The 21,460-nt window shown below is 36.7% G+C and overlaps 1 protein-coding gene across 10 annotated transcripts in view; it reads right to left on the minus strand.

Moving 5' to 3' along the window:
* The window catches only part of ANK3 (ankyrin 3), a 364,937-nt gene that overhangs the window by 130,604 nt on the left and 212,873 nt on the right, over positions 1-21,460 (minus strand). For 6 of the 10 annotated variants that reach the window (XM_032137947.2, XM_032137966.2, XM_032137974.2 and 3 more), the window contains 5 exons: positions 15,743-15,841; positions 15,555-15,653; positions 14,954-15,049; positions 9,546-9,618; positions 9,313-9,375 (listed from right to left, as the gene is read on the minus strand). In XM_032137947.2, the coding sequence (XP_031993838.1) occupies positions 9,313-9,375; positions 9,546-9,618; positions 14,954-15,049; positions 15,555-15,653; positions 15,743-15,841 (430 nt within the window). The remainder of the gene's footprint in view (positions 1-9,312; positions 9,376-9,545; positions 9,619-14,953; positions 15,050-15,554; positions 15,654-15,742; positions 15,842-21,460) is intronic. The other 4 variants (XM_032138001.2, XM_032137998.2, XM_032137992.2 and 1 more) reach the window with 1 other exon arrangement.

The raw sequence follows: 21,460 nt of genomic DNA on the forward strand, positions 1-21,460 counted from the left end.
CTCGAACTCCCCACCTCAGGTGATCTGCCTGCCTCAGTGTCCCAAAGTGCTGGGATTACAGGCGTGAGCCACTGTGCCCAGCCTTTTTTTTTTTTTTGAGAAGGGTTCTCACTCTGTCGCCCAGGCTGGAGTGTAGTGGTGCAATCACAGTTCACTGCAGTCTTGACCTCCTGGGCCCAGGTGTTTATACCATTTAAACACTGCAAGTACTTGAGATCACAGGTGTGTGCCACCATGGCCAGCTAATTTATTTTTTATTTCTTGTAGAGACAGAGTCTCCCTATGTTGCCCAAGCTAGCTCAATGCACTTTAAGATAACAAAGAGCAGAATTTTATCTGATAAATTTAACAGAGATTAAAATAATTTTTAAAAGTCAAGCAGAAATTCAGGAGTTGAAGAACTTAATTGACAAACTAAAAATGCATCAGTTTCTCAATAGCAGAATGGATCAAGCAGAAGAAAGAATGAGCTTGAAAACAGGCTCTATGAAAATTCAGTCACAGAAGAAAAAACAAAAAAATAAAAAGGAATGATGCATACCTACAAGATCTAGAAAATAGCCTCAAAAGGACAAATCTAAGTTATTGGCCTTAAAGAGAATGGAGAGACAGAGAGAGAGAGAGAGAGAGAGAGAGGCAGTGGCAGGGAAGGAGGGAGGGAGATCAGGGTAGATAGTTTACTCCAAGAAATAATAACAGGGAACATTATAAACCTTGAGAAAGATATGAATATCCGGGTATAAGAAAATCAAAGAACAAGCAGGTTCAACTCAAATAAGACTACCTTAAGGTATATAGTCATCAAACTCTCAAAGATCAAGGATAAAGAAAGAATCCTAAAGGCAGTGAGAGAAAAGAAGCAAAGATAAAGACTTTCCCAGACAAACAAAAGCTGAGAGATTTCATGAAAAACCAGACCTATCTTATAAGAAATGCTAAAGGGAGTTCTTCAGTATGAAAGAAAAGGATATTAATGAGCAACAAGAAATCATTTAAATCTATACAACTCAATGGTAAATGTAAGTACACAGATAAATACAGACTACCCCAACACTGTCATTGTGGTGTACAAACCACTCATACCTTTGTAGGAAGACAAAAAGAGAAACCTATCAAAAATAATAACTAGAGCAAGTTTTTGAGATAGATAGTACAAAAAGATGTAAATAGAAGCAACAAAAGTCAAAAAGTGGAGGAGAATGAAGTTAAAGTGTAGAATATTTCATTTTCTTTTTGCCTGTTTTTCCTTTCTTTGTAATCAGAATGAAATTGTCATCAGTTTAAAACAATTGATTGTTATTTGCAAGTCTTATGGTAAACACAAAAACCTATGATATACAAAATATTAAAAGCAAGAAATTAAACATACTACCAGAGAAAGCATTTTTTTTTTTTTTTGAGACAGAATCTCATTCTGTCACCCAGGCTGGAGAGCAATGGTGTTATCTTGGCTCACTGCAATCTCCGCCTTTCGGGTTCAAGCAATTCTCCCACCTCAGCCTCCTGGGTAGCTGGGACTACAGATGCATGCCACCATGCCCAGCTAATTTTTGTATTTTTAGTAGAAATGGGGTTTCACCATGTTGCCCAGGCTTGTCTTGAACTCCTGGCCTCAAGTGATCCACCTGTTTTAGCTTCCCAAAGTGCTGGGATTGCAGGCATGAGCCACCGTGCCCAGCCAACAAGAAAAATCACTTTTATACAAAGAAAGACAAGGAGGAAGAAAGGAAGAGAGGACAAACAAAACAATCAGAAAACAACAAAATGGCACAGTAAGTTCTTACCTAGCAATAATAACACTGAATTTAAATGGACTAAATTCTCTAATCAAAAGACATAGAGTGGCCAAGTGGATTTAAAAACAGGACTGAACGATATGCTATCTACAAGAAACTCACTTTACCTATAAAGACACACACACAGACTAAAATAAAGGGATGGAAAAAGATATTCCATGCAAATAGAAGCCAAAAAAAGAACAGGAATAGCTATACTTAGATAAAATAGATTTCAAGATAAAAACTGCAAAAAGAGACAAAGAAGGTCATTATATAACGATAAGGCAGTTAATTCAGCAAGAGGGTATATAAATTATAAATATGTACACACCAAATGCTAGAGCACCCGTATATATAAAGCAAATATTATTAGAGGTAAAGAGAGAGATAGACCCCAATACAATAGGTGGGGACATTAACATCCCATTCTCAGCATTGGACAGATTATCTAGAAAGAAAATCAACAAAGAAACACTGGACTTAACCTACTATAGACCAAATGACCCTAACAGACATGTACAGAACATTCTATCCAACACCTGTAAAATACAAATTATTTCCTTAGCACATGGAACATTCTCAAGGATAGACCACATGTTAGGCCACAAAACAAGTCTCAAAAAATTAAACAAAAAAATTGCAATCATGTCAAGTCTCTTTTCTGACCACAATGGAATAAAACTAGAAAACAATAGCAAGAGAAACCTTGGAAACTATGCAAACACATGGAAATTAAACAATATGTTCCTGAATGACCATTATGTCAATGAATACATTAAAAAGAAAATTTTTAAAATTTCTTGAAACAAAAGAAAATGGGAACACAACACACTAAAACCTATGGGAGACAGCAAAAGTACTACTAAAAGAGGAGTTAATAGCAATAAATGCCTACATCAAAAAAGCAGGGAAACTTTGAATAAACAACTGAATGAGGCAGCTTATAGAATGAGAAAAGCAAAAGTAAACCAAACTCAAAATTTGTAGAAGAAAATAAATAATAAACATCAGAGTAGGAATAAATTAAATTGAGACTAAAAATATACTACAAAAGATCAACAAGACAAAAAGTTGGTTTTTGAAAAGATAATCAACAAGCTTTAAACCAGACTAACTAAGAAAAGAGACCCAAATAAATAAGATCAGGGATGAAAACGGAGACATTACAACTGATACTGCAAAAATTCAAAGGCTCATTACTATATGCCAATAAATTGGGAAACCTGTCAGAAATGGATAAATTACTAGACATATAAAGCCTACAAAGATTGAATCATGAAGAAATAGAAAACTTTAATAGATTATTAACGAATAACAAGATATAAGTAGTAATAAAAAGTCTCCCATTAAAGAAAAGCCCGGGACCTGACAGCTTTACTGCTGAAATCTACCAAGCATTTTTAAAAAGAACTAATATTAATCCTACTTATATCATTCCAAAAAAATTGAGGGAACACTTCCAAACTCCTTCTATGAGGTCAGTGTTACTCTGATATCAAAACCAGACAAAGACATACACACACACAGACAAAAGGAAACTACAGGCCAATATTTCTGATGAACATAAATGCAAAAAATCTTCAAATACTAGCAAACCATACATAACAACATAGTAGAAAGATCATTCATCATGATCAAGTGGGATTCATCACCCAGGGATGCAAGGATAGTTCAACATATGCAAATGAATCAATGTGATACATCATATCCACAGAATAAAGGACAAATCCATACGATTATTTAATTGATGCTGAAAAAGCATTCAGTAAAATTCAATATCCTTTCATGGTCAAAAAACTAGTATACAAGGAACATACCTCAATACAGTAAAAGTCATAAACAACAGGCCCACGGCTAGTATCATACTCAATGGGGAAAAACGGAAAGCCTTTCCTCTAAGATCTGGAGCAAGACCAGGACACCCACTTTCATCACTTTCATTCAATATAGAACTAGAAGCCCTGGCCAGAGCAATTAGTCATAAGAAATAAATAAAAGGCATCCAAATTAGAAAAGAAGTAGTTAAATTATCCTTATTTGCAGATGATAAAATCTGCTATTTAGAAAAACGTAAGGACTCCTCCAAAAACCTATCAGAACTGATAAACAAATTTAGTAAAATTCAAGATACAAAATCAACACATAAAAATTGGTATCATTTCTATGTGCTAACAGAAAATGGAGAAAGGGGAACCCTCATATGCTATTGGTAGAAATGTAAATTAGTACAGTTACTATAGAGAAGAGTATGGAGGTTCCTCAAAAAGCTAAGAATAGAATACCATATGATCCAGAAATCCCACTGCTGGGTATACATCCAAATAAAAAAAAGAAAATCAGTATTTCAAAGTGATATCTGCACTCCCTTGTTTATTGCAGCACTATTCACAGTAGCCAAGATATGGAATCAACGTATGTGTCCATCAGCTGATGAATGGATAAAGAAAATATGGTACACACATAAAATATTATGAAATATTATTCAGCCACAGAAAAGAATGAAATCCCGTGTTTTTTGCAAAAACATGGATGGAATTGGAGATATTATCTTAAGTGAGGTAAGCTAGGCACAGAAAGATAAATTTAGCATGTTCTCACTCCTATGTGGGAACTGAAAAAAAAATTGAACTCATGGAGATAGAGAGTAGAATGATGGTTTCAGGAGGCTGGAAAGAGCAGGGATAAAGAGGGGATGGTTAATTGACACAAAAATACAGTCAGCTAGAAGGAATAAGATCTAGTGTCTGGTAGCACAATAGGGCAACTATAGTTAACAATAATTTATAGTTAACAATGTATTTCAAAAGAATTAAAAGAGTGGAACCAGAATGTTCCAAACACAAAGAAATGATCACTACTTGAGGTGATAGATATCCCAATTACTCTGATTTGATCATTACACATTGCATAATTGTATCAAAATATCACATATACCCCATAAATACGTACAATTATTATGTATCTATAATTACAAATTAAAATATTCTTATTACCTTGTGATAGTTTCCAAGAACATGATTTGTTCCTTTTCCTTAACACACCTCCTTTTTTTGAAGCTAAAAGTATGCATTCTTGGGTTCTATATATAAGAAACATTTCAAGTTGGAATAGCAATGAAATAGATGATCTATGCAGTGTTGTTTGCAAGTAACTGATCACAACCAGTTACAGATCTATGTGTTCCTTCTCTACTCCCAGTGCTTTACTTGACTAGACTTTGGGGACAGGGGAATGAGATGATCTAAAACCACAGAGTGTCAGACCAGTCTTCTTGTCCGGCTCTGCCACAAACATCATTGGAAAGACCATTCAATGTGTATCTGGGCTTTCCTTCCTCATCAGTGTAATGGCAGGAATAGACCTACAAGACTCCAACTTACCCCTTCAGTTCTTTGAAGTCAGTGAATTTTAATTTGCTGTGGCTTCCACTGACCACCAAATTTGGCACAAAGCTGAACATGACTCTTCTTACCCCTCATGTCACTCTATTATCTGCTAAAATTTTATTGCTTTATTATATCTCAAACTTACACCTACTTGATATTATGTTTACAGGTACACTTAGCCTCTTATTTTTTCCTTTAATATTTAGTGTCTGCATGTGATTCAGAAAGGTATTTTTCAGCCCTATCAAATTCGAAAGTAGCTTAGAATTCGAAATTTCTTCCTAGCAGGAGTTTGTCTCACCAGCTGCTCTCTCCTAAACCTGTTTGGTAGAGTCATATTTCATAGAGCTGCCTTTTAGATTTTTACTTTGCATGGCTGAATTCCACTTCTCATTATGTCCCATCTATAGTTCTTTCGATCTGTAACCACACTCCAACCCACTAGAGTTCTGCAAGCTAAAATAACATTTTATACCCTCCTGCTCTGATTTATAAAATAGATTTTATAGGCAGTTGCAATTTAAGATCAGAGTTGAACCAAAGCCAATGTGAAATCCCTTGGGAGGAGACGCCAAACTCAATCACTTGAACCTTAATCTCAATTTTCCCTCTTTGTGTCTCCTTTCTCTTTCTTCTTCCTTCCTTCCTTCCTTCCTTCCTTCCTTCCTTCCTTCCTTCCTTCCTTCCTTCTTTCCTTCCTTTTCTTTCTTCTATACACACACTGTTTCATATTTTCAATTACAAACAGAATTGCAAAACATAAGGATCAAACTAGCACTAAAATCAAGATACTAATTTTGTAAGTATATTAAAGTTATCTGAATGTTATATGAATAGCTATTTTTCTGGAACAGGGGACAGTAGAGCAGTAAGGTATCTACAAATGCATCTGACCCTCCGAGGAGCTCTGCTTAGCCCCCACTTGCCTAATGTGAGCTTAAAAACCTGCCTTGGACAAAGTTGCTTGACCTCTTCTACAGCTCTGCTTTGCTGATGCTTCGACCTGTGTTCAACTTTGCATCTTGGCCTCATTGTTCTCCCACCTCATTAAATGTATTGCCTAGTCTCATATTCCTTAATTTTTATTTTTTTGAGAAACGAATCCAAACATTCTTTCACTTACACTAGTTTCTCATAGTGTACAAAAGAAAAGGGGAAGACGATAAGGAGAAAGCAAAGAAGAAAAAGGAAAAGAGAATGAAAAAGAAGAGAGAGACTACTCTTGGCATTTCTTCCTTAATATTTATTTTACTTTTGCTTTTTTATTTTTTATCTTATTTATTTTAAATTTTAAATATCTACTTACAGTAGATTATTTTTAGAATCGGATTAAAATTTTATTTTCCCTTATTACAAACTCATTTTCATTTTCTTTCTTGAGACAAACTGGCAGCCTATATTGCTTATTATTTTTGTTTGCTTTTAAAAGCTGCTGTTATTCTTTAGTGTCCGGGGATACCAATGTGATGATCTCTCGTTAGTTCTTGTAGATAGTTATACTCACAACATGCCTATGGCTTCATGGAAATGAACACTTGCCACAGCTGCATAGGAGCTTACTCAAATGGTCAACACTAAATCTAACTAAAATGACAATCAAAGCTCTGGCAAGACTATCAGGCAAATGAGTCAGAAGTTAAAATTATCATTAAAGTTGTAGGGGTCCTTTTAGAATCCAAATTTCAAAATGATTTGTTTTGGGACTTACAGTAGTTAGAAATGCTAATTTATGCAGCAGAGGACAACATAAATACATAATAGGGCAAATGTGGCTTACTAGAGCTCTTGTAAGCAAAATTTAGGGATCTTAGCAGACAGTAATACTAATATGACTCAAATTAAAAGTGTATTATAACCTTAATCTTCAAAAATGGACTTTTAACATCTTCCATGGAGAATGCAATAGCCCTGCCGTACTCTGCTTTGACGAGACTACAAATATTGTGTTCAGTTCTGGTCACCTCAACTTGAGATGGCACAGACATGTTGAAACATGCACAGGAGAGGGCGACCAGGTTGATGAGGGGAACAATAGAAGGAGGTAGCAATGATATACCTGAAAAAAAAATAAAACTAAGAAGAAATAGAAAAAGTATTTTTAAATATCTGAAAGATTGTCACACAGAAAAGGCAGCTTTTATTCAAAATACTATGTAGAATGTAGTCTTTCCATCAACTTGGTCAAATACACCAAAGCTTGAATCAATGAGTAGAAGCTACAAGAAGTTCAATAACATGAAGAATTTTTAAAGACAGAATTGTCCAAATGGACTAGGCAGTTTAGGAATTATAGAATTCTCATCATTTGAAGGGCTTGGGCACAGGAGATCCTAAGCAGATGAGATTCCAGCAGATGTTTGCTCAGATGGAGTGACCTTTAAGGAATTCTTTTCAACATTAAATTCGGCAATACCACAAAATCAAAAGCCGTTTGATTCCAATAGCCCTGGACACACTAAAGTAAGGGCCAAAGATTTTAAAGAAAAGATGCATAAAATGAGAATTTAAAATTGCCAATTTCAAATTCCCAAGCTGAGATAAACCCATTTCTAGTTAAGTAACGAGGTCAATTAAATTCAAATTTCGAGATTCAAAATCTCCATTTTTGAAATTATTTGGTTATCCATATGTATAAGGCTGTTAGTCCATTCAAACTTGGCCTCTCATCAATGGGGATAATTTTAGATAGTTTGTTAATGAACAGTAAATTTTTAGGTCTATGATTGTCATACTATGATTCCTAATAATTTCATTTGACAAACATACTTTTGACGTCATGTTTTGTGTGTGTAAACATCTATGTAAGAATATCATTTTTTCTTTTATATTCTGCACAGAAGTTACTCTGAAATGTATGAGAAGGCAATGAAATATAATATGACAGTAGGCATATTACTCTAAAAGTCCTAAAGACGATAACAAATATTATCCATTTGGGGATAGAAGGGAGGTAAATGTATAGCTGATGTTTCAGAGAAAAAGAAAGAAAAGTGAGTAAAAGCCTTTAGCATTTATCAAAACAACATTTACAAACATTCAGCCAGATCCTCCGAGGTCCCTAAATGACCACCAGGACATTATCTCATTGGGGTGTGCAGTCCCTGGCCACAATGCATTACAGTGGGAAGTCATTGATTGGATAACAAAAAGATTAAAGTGGCTTCGGACCAGGCAGACTTTTCCACTGTTTAGGTTCCCATTGAAATTCGTGCAACTCAAAGAAAGAAATCATATGAATTAAAATAGGGAAGATTACTTAAAGGCAAAAAAAGACTAGCAACACTAACCCAAAAGAAAGCTACTACATGACAGGTGGCAAATGGAGGTCACAATAGGGTAGACTGTATTTGATGATCTCCCATCATTTGGGAGAGTCAAATGATGCAAGAAAAGCAGGTAAATATAATTTTCCCATGGTAAATATTTTGTTATTTCAGTGAGACTCCAAAATGTGTCATCAGTACAATATTTACTCACTATAAAAATGCTTGTTTTCCAACGGACCTTTTAAAGATGCCATTCATTGATATATCTGTATATCATGACCTGGTCAAAGTATTGTTTTTTAAGCAAAACAGAAACCAATTTCTGAAAACACATAAAGTATAGCTATAATAATATTTTGATCTCTTTCATTAAATCATTATTGAAAATTTCTATTTCAAAAGTTTTTTTTCAGGTTGTTTTCATTATCAGTTCAAGATCAAAAGCTGCTTTTTCTACAAAGTTTAGCAGAATGGGCAAATCTTAGGGCCTGTAAAGGGATTTCCTATAAGGAAACTTCTCTTGTTTTAAAAAATATTGTAATCATGAACATTAATCAGTTTTCCCTTTCTAGATTTCAGATGCAAACAATAAAAGCATCTGTATTCTGTTTGATAGAAACAAACAGAAGGCAAGTAATCCAGATAATTAGTGACACTTTTATATTTTAAAGTTAGGAAATGGGTTCAAGGAAAGAGGATTCAAAGAGACTTAAAAAGGAGAGCTAATAGTACCAGATATACATTATTTAAATAATACACAAATTAATAATCTCAAGATAATATGAAGTTAGTAACTCAAGGAAATATTATATTTCAAAGATAAGAAATGGAAGATAAGGTTGGTAGTAGTTAAGTTTCATCACAATAAAAATTTACAAATACCTTCTTCAACATCTGAGATATATTCGCCATCACTGAGCATTTCAGGGGCATTGGCTTTACGAACTGCATGATTTAAGTGAACAATATAAGTGGATGAAAAATACATACTCTTGATATTACAACAAAACATTTCAATATTCCTGATAAACATTTTTGCAATGGAATTTCTTCAGGAAACAAACAAAATACACAGTCACTTATAATTATTGTGAACTCAAAGAACATTTTCATACCTTCATCATCAGACATATCAAGAACTTCATTCATCGTTTCTGGAACATTCATTTTGTGCTTCTCTGTGACAGTCTAGTAATAAAAAAGCAGTCATTTTAGTGTGAGCAGACTGTACATTTTAATGGGTCTTTTCATTTACCTCTGAATTAATCAGTTTCTTGTGGAATGCATGTGTTGAATATCTTGAATCTCCCACATATAAAATAACACCAAAATTGTTGTCCCTTAGTGACACAAAGGTTGTCACCATATACAAAGCACAGGAGTACAAAATGAAAGAATTCTAGTGGCAAAGTACCACAGCTTAAAAGATTTAGGTCTCTAATAAAGCTTTTCAAAGGAAAAGCGAAGATTCTGCCCCTCCTACTCCACTGCTATACTTTTTCATGGTCTGATGAATCTGCCGCCCCATTCCACGAAAGGTCTTGGCTGAAGATAAGCCAAATGAACTGCAAGAAATATGTCTCTATTACTTGTGCCAAGCTTTCCGTCTGCTTTGTGTTCTCCTCTTATATGTAATTTTAATTCATAGGATAAAACAAAATATTAAAATAATATTTACAACAATAATCTTTACAACAATGTGTATGAAAAAATACTTAAAAGGTGATGCATTGGCAGATCATTTTAGCCCACCCCAAAATTTAAAGAACAGTATATTATGCAGCAAATGCCTCTTTTACTTTCTCTTTGATAACTTAGATTATACCCATCCAAAAGACACTGTTAGCATCACTGGTAAGAAAATCTTAATGACCTTAGTTTAAAAGTGAGTTTTTGTTTTTTGTTTTTTAATTCTCAGCATATGAGACACTAATGGTACAAGGGAAGATACACGTTTAAATAAGACAACTGAAAAAAGCCAGGTTGTTAAAACTAAAAAAGGTACAAAGTCATAGTTTCTTAGAGATAATACATGGTAAATGTGATTTCTACCCCATCCCCAATTACTGTGTTGAAATAAAACATTATTTGATGTCTTTTCCAGCATGTAATACTGCAATGGAGCAGTTTTAAAAATAAACTTTTATTTTTAGAAGAGTTTGAGATTTATAGAATAATTGTGAAGATAGTATAGACAGTTCCCATGTACCCCACACCAAGTTTCCCCTATTATTAAAATCTTTATTGATAGTATTATTATTATTTGAGACCAAGTCTCGCTCTGTTGCCCATGCTGGAGTGCAGTGGCAAAATCTTGGCTTGTTGCAACCTCTGCCTCCCAGGTTCAAGCGATTCTCTTGCCTCAGCCTCCTGAGTAGCTGGAATTACAGACATGCATGGCCATGCCCAGCTAATTTTTGTATTTTTAGTAGAGATGGGTTTTTGCCACGTTGCCCAGGCTGGTCTCGAACTCCCAACCTCAGGTGATCCACCTGCCTCAGCCTCCCAAAGTGCTGGGAATACAGGCGTGAGCCACCGCGCCTGGCCTATTATTAAAATCTTTTATTAGCATGGAAAATATCACAATTAATGAATCAACATTGATACATTATTATTAAAGTTCATATTTTATTCATTTTTCTTTAGTTTCTGCTTAATGTCCTTTTTATGTTCCAGGATCCCATTGAGGATACTGTATTACATTTAGCTGTGTCTCCTTAGGTTCCTCTGGGCTGTGACAATTTCTCAGATTTTCCTTGTTTTTAAAAAAAAATTAATTTAAGTTCCAGGTTAAATGTGCAGGACGTGCAGTTTTGTCACATAGGTAAACAAATGTGTGCCATGGTGGTTTACTGCACCTATGAACCCATCACCTAGGTATTAAGCCCCACATACATGAGCTATTTATCCTGATGTTCTCCCTCCCCACCCCTAGGCCCCAGTGTGTGTCCTTCCCCTCCCTGTGTCCACGTGGTCTTATGTTCAGCTCCCACTTGTAAGTGAGAACATGTGGTGTTTGGTTTTCTGTTCCTCCGTTAGTTTGCTGAGGATAACAGCTTCCAGCTCCATCCATGTCCCTGCAAAGGACATGATATCATTCCTTTTTTATGGCTGCCCAGTATTCCATGGTGTATATGTACCACATTTTCTTTATCCAGTCTATCATTGATGGGCATTTGGGTTGATTTCACATCTTTGCTATTGTGAATAGTGCTGCAATGAACATACACATGCATGTATCTTTGTAACAGAATAACTTGCTTTCCTTTGGGTATATACTCAGTAATGGGACTGCTGGGTCAACTGATATTTCTGGGTCTAGGTCTTTGAGGAATTGCGACACTGTCTTATATGACGATTGAACTAATTTATATGCCCACCAACAGTGTAAAAGCATTCCTATTTCTCCACAGCCTCGCCAGCATCTGTTGTTTTTTGACTTTTTAATAATCGCCATTCTGACTGGTATGAGATGGTATCTCATTGCAGTCTCGATTTGCATTTGACTTTCCTTATTTTTGATGACCTTGACAGTTTTGCAGTGTACTAGTCAGATATGTCCATCAACTGGGGCTTGTCTCATGGTTTTTTTTTTTTTTTTTTTTTTTGAATAGACTGGGGCTGTATGTTTTAGGGAGGAAGATCACAGAGGAAAAGTGCCATTTCATCACATTGTATCAAGGGTACATACCATCAACATGACTTATCATTGTTGATGTTGATCTTGATCACATGGCTGCAGCAGTATTTGTTAGGTTTCTCCATTGTAAAGTTACTCTATTTCCCCCTGCTTCCATACTGTTTTCTTTGCAAAGAAATCACTATGTTCAGCCCACATGTAAGCAGTGAGGAATCATGTTCCACTTTGAGAGTGAAGTATTTTCATACATTATTTGGAATTCTTTTGCCTGAGAAATTTGTGTTTTCTATTTATTGAATTACTTATGTGTAATAGTATGAATTCATGGATACTTATTTTACAGTTTGCACTATACCTCAATACTATTATATTTATTTATTTTTGCTCAAATTGTTCCAGCTATGGCCATTGGGAACTCTTTTAGTTAATTCCTATGTCCCTTCGACATACCCCCCACCACTGTGTCTCTGTATTAGTTTATTTACTTTTGTTGGGGGAGGGAGGAGCATTTCCTTACTTTTTGGCACTCTAAGATGTTCCAGGCTCATCTTATATATTTACTGTGTTAACCTTAGATTCAGCCATTTCTCCAAGGAGCACTGTTTGCTTTTAGCAGAAAATGGTATTAGCAACCAATATCTGGGTGCTAGAAGTGTCCTGCTCCTTACATATGAAGTAATTGGGTATTTTAAACAATGCAGTTTTGATAGATACAATTCACATCTTTTGAATATCAGCTTCTATCCATTCAGTTTGGTATGCTGTTTTGATTGTAATCTAATTAACTAAACCATCTTTCTCAGCATTGCCACATCATGTATTTTACTCATATGGAAAAGACATTCTCTTTTTGTTTTGAAAAACTGAAGTCTGCTTATAGAGTCAATGGCTGCTGGAGTCCCAGGAACTGGTTATACAAATATCATGCCTGTGGTGGAGGCTGAGCTATAGTTATTAGCTTAAAGTCATAGACTCCACCCTGAATTACATCAGTCTTGTCTAAGCTAGTTTACATGTAACCGCTAAGGCAAGGCTGACAAGGTGGTGTCTCAGCTTGAGATAATGTACCAAATACCACAATGCTGGGCGAAGTTTTAGAGACTTCTCTGGACTCTTTTTTAATCAACATGAACACTTCTTTTGGTGGAAGCCTCATTTTCTTCACTAGGCAAACTGGACCTTTCCAATTAGCATGCATAGTGTCTTCTCTCTTTTGCAGAAAGTCACCAGCAAGGACAGCTGATGATGTTGGGAGTGAAAAGGCACTATTCCTGTACACATTCTCTCTTCTGATGGGAACCTGATGGAGCTCTGAGACCTTTCTCTGTTTTTCAGTCGATTTTTTGAAGCTGTAACTTTATTTTGTTCTTAACTCTACTTTCTCTTAAAGCTTTTTTTTGATTTTGAAGAAACATTTTGAAATTTCATAATGGGTGAGAAAGTCATTTACATTCAACAAAATAAGATTTGTATTTTGAACTTTTACATGTCTCAAATCTTTTAACATTGAAATAGAAGTATTAATATTATATATTTACTGCAATCACTTCAAATCTTTATAGCATTGTGACACTTGGCTATCGTTAAATAGTTTGTCCTCTTCTTCTCCTTTCCTATCCTAGATAGAGCTACATGGGATATAAAATTAAAGGTAACAAACATTATTGGTTTGAACACTTTTTTTTGAGAACTTAATGATAGATTTTAATATAATAAAATCCTCAAGAGGTGTATGAAAGCAACATGTGGAAATTTCTCTTTTAGACAAAGTATAACTTGAAGTTTGGAATGGGTGCTGGTTGACAATCATTGTTCTGTTCCATTAAAACAATTGTTTTCTCTTTTGCAAATTACAAAATTTTTCTCCCGTAATCAGCAGGCTTGTTTTTTAGTTTCTAAAGACTAAGAATTATACATTGAGTAACACTGCCAGATAACTCAAACTGCAGGTAGCTACAGAGAGCTTCAACCCATGTTTTCCACAAAAAGCACTGGGGATACAAACTAGTTTGCAGATGCTAACCATTTTCTCCTTCATCTTGGAACGTGGTCGAAGAGAAATGGGGACAAAGCTGATAATTCAAAATGTTCCAGAGTCCTATATTTACTTTGTTAGAGTCAACCTCAGGTCTATGTGTTGAGTCATGGAGTTAGGAATAACTCAAATAAGCCTCTGATATCATATAATATTTGCTCTTAATTCCAAAGTTACCAAATCTCGATGCTGTTCAAAGGTATCAGATGGGGTTGGAAAAAAATGACTTATCCTAGAGGCTACAGCTTGTAAAAATGTAGTTGATGCAATAGAGCCTCCTGGTAAATATCCACTTTAAATTTTAACAAAACAGCCTATTGTGTTTCTTAGGAAAACTCCAATAGGACAGAAGATGAGTGACAGTAGCAGGCAAAACCAGTTCTGATCCCATCTGGATTTTTTTAAAACAATGTAAACTTTTTTTACAGGAATGATAATGTATCCATGTACCATTTGTGCATTAAAACATTTTTAAGGAATCAACTTAGAGTTTTCAATTTCTTTACGCTGCCAAGGAAGGATGTTAAAAAATTTCGGCCTTCACTATCATTTCATTAAAAACTTGTTATATCAAAGCAAACTAATAAATAAATACATTTAGCTGTATATGGAAGTAAAAACTCTATAGCTACAGATGCATCTTTTAAATAGGTATTCTTAGTGTTTTAAATTTTTATTCATATTAGCAATAAGAGCTTTGCTATCCTGACTACCAACAATGAGGTGACTGTATTTTAAAACATGGTGCTTAGTTTATGAATGGGAAAAAATATTCATCTCAGAAAAGCCCAAGAAAACTGGCTGAAAGCTGGCTCCTAGGGTAACAAGGCTCTGCATTCCTTACTTACAGTTGTGGTCATGGTCTCTTCGGTTACTATCTTCAGGGTATCCACTACTGAGATGTAGCCGAGGCGCCGGGCAATGCCAAGGGCAGTATTCCCATTCTGGCAAAAGGAAAATGTGAATAAGGAATTAGCAAGCCTTATTCCACATTTTTTTTTTTGCTGATACAAAATGTAAGGTGAGTGTCTCATCAGACCCATCCCACTGTCATACACAAAAAAGTGTTTCATTAGAGACATACCTTGCACAAAACCCACCTAACCTGTTTGTACTCATACAGCAAAGTCTGGGCAGCTACACATGCAATCCGAGAGGCTTTTTAACATTCTAAGTAAGCAATCAATAAAACCAACACAATTTTTTTTTCTTACATGTGTACTTCCTACTAGATGACAATGCAACAGGTAGTTTTCACATATAAAACACTAATCATCTCTCTCTCTCTGAACAGCTCAGAACAATATGGTTATTGTCCTTCTTTCCTCATTCTACTGAATGCTCTGTTTATGCCTCTTCATGAAAGTACAATGAAAAATGTAAGAAGACACCAGAGTCCAGGCCCATCTATCTCCTCCCTCTTCTCCTAAGCTTGCCCTGAGTGCTTACCACAGTGAGTTCATTGGGGGAGGCATTGTTCTGAAGTAAGACATTTATTATATGCGTATGCCCCTGCTGTGCTGCTTGATGTAATGGCGTATACCCATTCTGTAGAAGGAAGATGGAAGAGATGATTCTTAATTCCTTTGAAACAAAAATAAATGATTCTGGCAGAAACAAAAAAGGAAGGAGCTTACCTTTGTTTTGGCATTAACTTTTGCAGAATGCTGGAGCAGGAAATTAACAATCTTGATATTTCCATAGTGGCAGCCCACATGCAGTGGTGTGTATCCCATCTGCAATTATTATTTTTTAAAGAAAGAAGCATCATAATTATACTTTTACTAACAGCTATCCTAAACAGAAGCAAAATCATTATTTAACCTTTCTTTTTGAGCTGGAAAAAGTAGGTTTTTTTCTTCTCTATATTAAAAAAATTGCCCTTGATAATTCTCAGCATAAGACTTAGGTATAACTTAAAATACCACTGCCTGTAAGACTGTTAGCTCCCCAAAGTGCTTTATGTTTTATCAGGTCATCTTGTTCTTAGAACTTTTCAAGATACAAAGGAAAGATGGCACAACTGACAGCATAGACAGACTGATTCAGCGGCTTCTTGTTCAGGGTCAGAAGAGCACTTTATGGAGACTTGACTTGTTTATTGAATACTTTCTGAAAGCTTTAAATCTAGGCAAAAATGAAGTGGCTAAATAATAACACGTGGCAGGAGGTGATGATCAGAATGCCTGATTGATAGAGATAGGAAGAAGCACAGAAACACTAAAAGGAAGAGGGAGGCTGGTGTGAGCTCAGGTGGTCTGAGAAGTATGAACTTGAACAAAGTATATTGAGTTAGTCTTTCGCCTTCCTACCTAGAGTCCCAGAGTTTGAAAACCGCTGATTCACTGATTTAGACAAGAAATGGTTTGTTTCTCAAATTAGTATCCACTGACCCCTGAGGGGCTATAAGTTCTCTCTGTGTATATGTGTGTGCATGTATGTGTATACAATCTAGATAATTATTTTCTTTAAAATAAGGATATTCCAGATCCTTCTCTAGATGGCTGTGTTCATTATAACATACTACCCTGCAATTTCAGAGCCCCTGTTCATAATGACACAGGCAATACCAGATCTCTGAAAGGGAGAACACTGACCTTTTATCACAATATTTCTAAACAGGAATGGGGGTGGGTTATCCATGTTTTCAAGGGTCTGTATCTTATATGATGGCACTAGTGTCTTCATGGTGGCCCCAGCAAATGAATACATTTGAATTTGAAAAAGAGATGCCCAAACTACAGTTGACTGTAGAAGGTGAAGATACCTTACCAGGGATGTGCTGCCCTAGAGGGGTGACTCTTGGTAGACTTTGTCTCACTAAACAAACTGCCAGTGCATCCACACTGACCAGACTGTCCCTGGAAAGCTCACCATAACCACATAGAGGAAACTGACTTACAACCTCTAACGCTACTTAATACACGATGGAGGATATTCCTTTCTGGTGACCAGAATCTATTTGCCTGCTTTGCAGGGTTCTCCTTTTCAGTACAGAGGAACTCAGATACTGCACCCATGATCAAAATACTGCTTAATAAGGGAAGCTTGAAAATAATGTGTCCAATCAATGCTCAGTACAGTTGGTTTAACTGATTGAAGTAACATTATTTCCAAGTTCAAAGAACTTCCCTTACAAGTCAAAACCATATGGACCCAATATTTTTTAAAAATCTAAATATTAAAAAATTCTTTGAGATTTTAGTCAATTTGCCTAAGTTATAATACAACCATTTCTAATAGTTGTTGAGATGGATGTGTTGATTAGATGTATACAGTTGAGACAGGGTTGTTTATTTATTTATTTGAAACAGGGTCTTGCTCTGTCACCAGGCTGGAGTGCAGTGATGGGATCATGGCTCACTGCAGCCTCCCCTCCTGGGCTCAATCTATCTGAAGTAGCTGTGACTACAGGCATGCACCACCACACCTGGCTAATTTTTCTATTTTTTGTAGGGATGAGGTCTCACTATGTTGCCTAGGCTGGTCTCAAACTCCTGGGCTCAAGTGATCTTCCTGCCTTGGCCTCCCAAAGTGCTGGGATTACAAGTGTGAACCACCATGCCTGGCCTAAATATTTTAATGCACAGGTTCTATTCATCCTCATAGCTTCCCATCTCATTCTTACTAAAATCCTAAGTTATTATAATACAGTGTTAGGAGCTCTCTAATTCTAGTCTCCCCTATCCTCCTCATCCCCCATCCATACATCTTTTAATCTTCCCACCATTCTCACTCTTGGTCGCTGTGCTCCAGGACACTGGTCTTCCTGCTGTTCCACAAACACTAAAGTGTTTTTTCAAAAATACGTGGGCATGGCCAAGAAGATTAAACTTGCATTCAGAGAAATCACATGTGGGCTCCTCCATTCATTGGGGTTAACAGCATTCCCATACAAAATAGCACCTCGCATAAATACGCTCAGAGAGGTGGGACGTGAGCAATTCTTTCCAATCAGCAGTAACAAATTTTTCAAAGACTCACTATTTTTTTCTTGAGTAGCTAAATAAACAAGCAAACAAATAAAGAGCCCTAGCCCAGGGAACGGAGCAGCCTCTGCCTCTTTGTCGTAGCTGCCTCACTGATAACATCATTACAAGCTGATTAGGTTTTTCCTTCCTTCCTTTGGGCAACACTGGATAGAGCTCAGCAAAACCCTGCAAGATACATCCGAGTCTTTAACAACTTTCCTTCCTTTTTTCCTCTCTTGATTACCAAGTAGTAGATGTTTACATCCATTCACTGATCAGGCTGCACTTCTGACTGATGAGAACTGGGGAAGGAGGGACTCAGCAGCCAAGAGCCTGGGCCTCAGAGGCAGACTGTCTGGGTTTGGGACCCAGCTCTGCTACTTACTGTCTGTGTGAATTTGGATAAGTTATTGAACCTCTCTGTACATTGGCTTATACATTATAAAACGGACTTTAGTAGCAGTACCAAAGTCATTGTGTTGTCATAAGGATTAACTATGTTAACAATTATTTCAAGTGTCTGACACACAGGGTTAGCTATTATTACCTCGTGCTGAAAACAGTGCCTGGCATATCATCAGTGCTCAATACATATTTTAAATCTTCGGTAAATTAATGATTGAAAACAGGAAAAGATCAGGCCGGGTGTGGTGGCTCATGCCTGTAATCCCAGCACTTTGGGAGGCTGAGGCGGGCAGATCACTTGAGGCCAGGGGTTCAAGACCAGCCTGGTCTCTGTCTCTGCTAAAAATACAAAAAAAAAAAAAAAAAAAAAAAAAATTAGCTGGACATGGTGGCATGTGTCTGTAGTCCCAGCTACTCAGGAAGCTGAGGTTTGGGGGATCACTTGATCCTGGGAAGTTGATGCTGCAGTGAGCCATGATCATGCCTATGTACTCCAGCCTGGGCAACAGAGTGAGACTCTGTCTACAAAACAAACAAACAAACAAAGAAAAGAAAATAGAAAAGAAAAAGAAAAAGAAATTGTCATTTCTAACTCTGGCTCAGCCTATCCCACTTCTGATACCCCTTATAATTTTGCTAAACAGGCCAGGCACAGTGGCTCACATCTGTAATCCCAGAATTTTGGGGGGCCAAGGCTGGCGGATCACCTGAAGTCAGGAGTTCAAGATCAGCCTGGCCAATATGGCAAAACCCCGTCTCCACTAAAAATATAAAACATTAGCCAGGCATGGCAGTGGGTGCCTGTAATCCCAGCTACTTGGGAGGCTGAGGCAGGAGAATCGTTTGAAACCGGGAGGCAGAGGTTGCAGTGAGCCAAGATCACACAATTACACTCCAGCCTGGGCGACAAGAGTGAAACTCCATCCCCCCTTAAAAAAAACAAATAATTTTGCTAACCATTTTTCTTTCCTCCGGCATGCTCATCTCAGCTTATAGACATATTTTTATGTTTCCATCTTAGAAACAAAAAGTAATCCTTTCAAATATTTCTCCTTTTCTCTAGGTTTCGAAATATCCTTTCAAAACTAAGCTTCTTGAAAAAAAAAACCTTCATTCACTGTTCCAGCCCATTCTCCCTACATTTCACCATCTCCACTACTCTAGTTAAACTGCTTTTTAATATCCCAAGTGCCCAGCCATGCATGGCATGCATGGACTTTGAGCTTCTCTTATCTGAAACACCTTGATAGTTTTTCATAATTTGACAGCCCTATCATATTCTTTCCTGATTTCTCCTCTACCTTTGGACAGCCCTCCTTTGCCTCCTCCATCCACTGTAAAATGGAGCAGATCCCGACGGTTTTGTCTTTGGTGTGTGCCACACTTTTCCTTGAGGATCACATCTACTTTCACAGTGTCAGCTAATACCTTTATTGTGATGATTCCGAAATCTGCATCTCTAGTCCAGCCATCCTTTCTGTGTCCAGATCAATATGTGAGTCATTTCTTGGGTTTTCCTACTTGATTGGCCCCCGGTAATCTACAATTCAATACACCAATACGAAACTCATAGTCCTCTTTCCCCAGCTGGCTTTGTCTCCTTTATTCCCTGTCTCATTGAATGGTACTTGTGATCACCCAGTTGCACAGGTCAGATCCTTAGTTTCATCTTGAATTTCTTGCTTCTCCTTAGTCCCCAAACACACATGGTCTTCAAATCTTTTTTTTTTTTTTTTGAGATGGAGTCTCACTCTGTCGCCCAGACTGGAGTGCAGCGGTGCAATCTCAGCTCACTGCAAGCTCCGCCTCCTGGGTTCACACCATTCTCCTGCCTCAACCTCCCGAGTAGCTGGGACTACAGGCGCCCGCCACCACGCCCAGCTAATTTCTTTGTATTGTTTTAGTAGAGACAGGGTTTCACTGTGTTAGCCAGGATGGTCTCGATCTCCTGACCTCGTGATCCTCCTGCCTCGGCCTTCCAAAAGTCTTCAAATCTTAGCTGTTTGTATGTCTTTTAATTATTTCTCTAATTTCTCTCCTGTTCTCAGTGTCTCATCTGCCACTTAGTTCAGACCTTCTTTATTCTTCATTTGGATTTCACAATAGCCTAACTGCCCCTGCTCGAAGGTTTAAAATCAACTTATTCTTGGCATTGTTTCCCAGGATCTTTGTAAACCAGATTGCTGATCTTATCACGTCTGTGTTTAAAACCTTCAGTGGCTTCTCAGTGCAAACAGGATAAAAAGCTGGACAGCTTAGCCTGGTACATTAAGGCCCTCTGAGGTCTTCTTAATTTTCTAGCAATATCTTAAGACATAATCCCCGTTTTTCTTCACATGTTCCCATGATATTGAACAAGGTATAGCTTCCTCTATCCTACCTACCTTTGTCAAAAATCTTAGTTATTACCTAATACCCTAAAATTATATATATTTCTAGATCTAGACCTATGGTTAAAATCAGGCTTTGTAATAATTAGCTTTGGGACCTTACGCAAGTAATTACTTTTTCTGTGCCTCAGTTTCCTCATCTGTAAGACGAGGATGCTAATTTTACCAGCCTCCCAGGGTAGTTGTAAGAATTAAACAAAATAATAAATAAAAAGCACTTAGAATAGTACCGAGCATAGAGAAAATGGGTAATACATTGTTTTATTTTATTATGATGATGACTTTGTTATTATAATACTACGTGTTTTGCTCTCTAAACTATGAATTCTATGAGGGCAAGGAATGTATCTCCCAGGTAAGAATTTGGTGACCAGTAGGAAATCTATAAATAAATGTGAAATGAGTAAGTATCACATAAGTTCTCAAAGCTTTTTATGCTTTTACACACATTTAAAGAAATCCAGTGTAACTCCTGATACCTAATTAGTGTCCTCTAAGAATCAACGCCTTTCAGGGGTGGTCTAAATAAAATGCTTCCGGACATCATCCTTCTAAAAAGCAAAAGCAGTGGCTTCATCTCTGTCAAGCA

This window comes from Hylobates moloch, unplaced genomic scaffold (genome assembly GCF_009828535.3).
Source record: "Hylobates moloch isolate HMO894 unplaced genomic scaffold, HMol_V3 SCAFFOLD_3, whole genome shotgun sequence".
NCBI classification, from domain to species: domain Eukaryota; kingdom Metazoa; phylum Chordata; class Mammalia; order Primates; family Hylobatidae; genus Hylobates; species Hylobates moloch.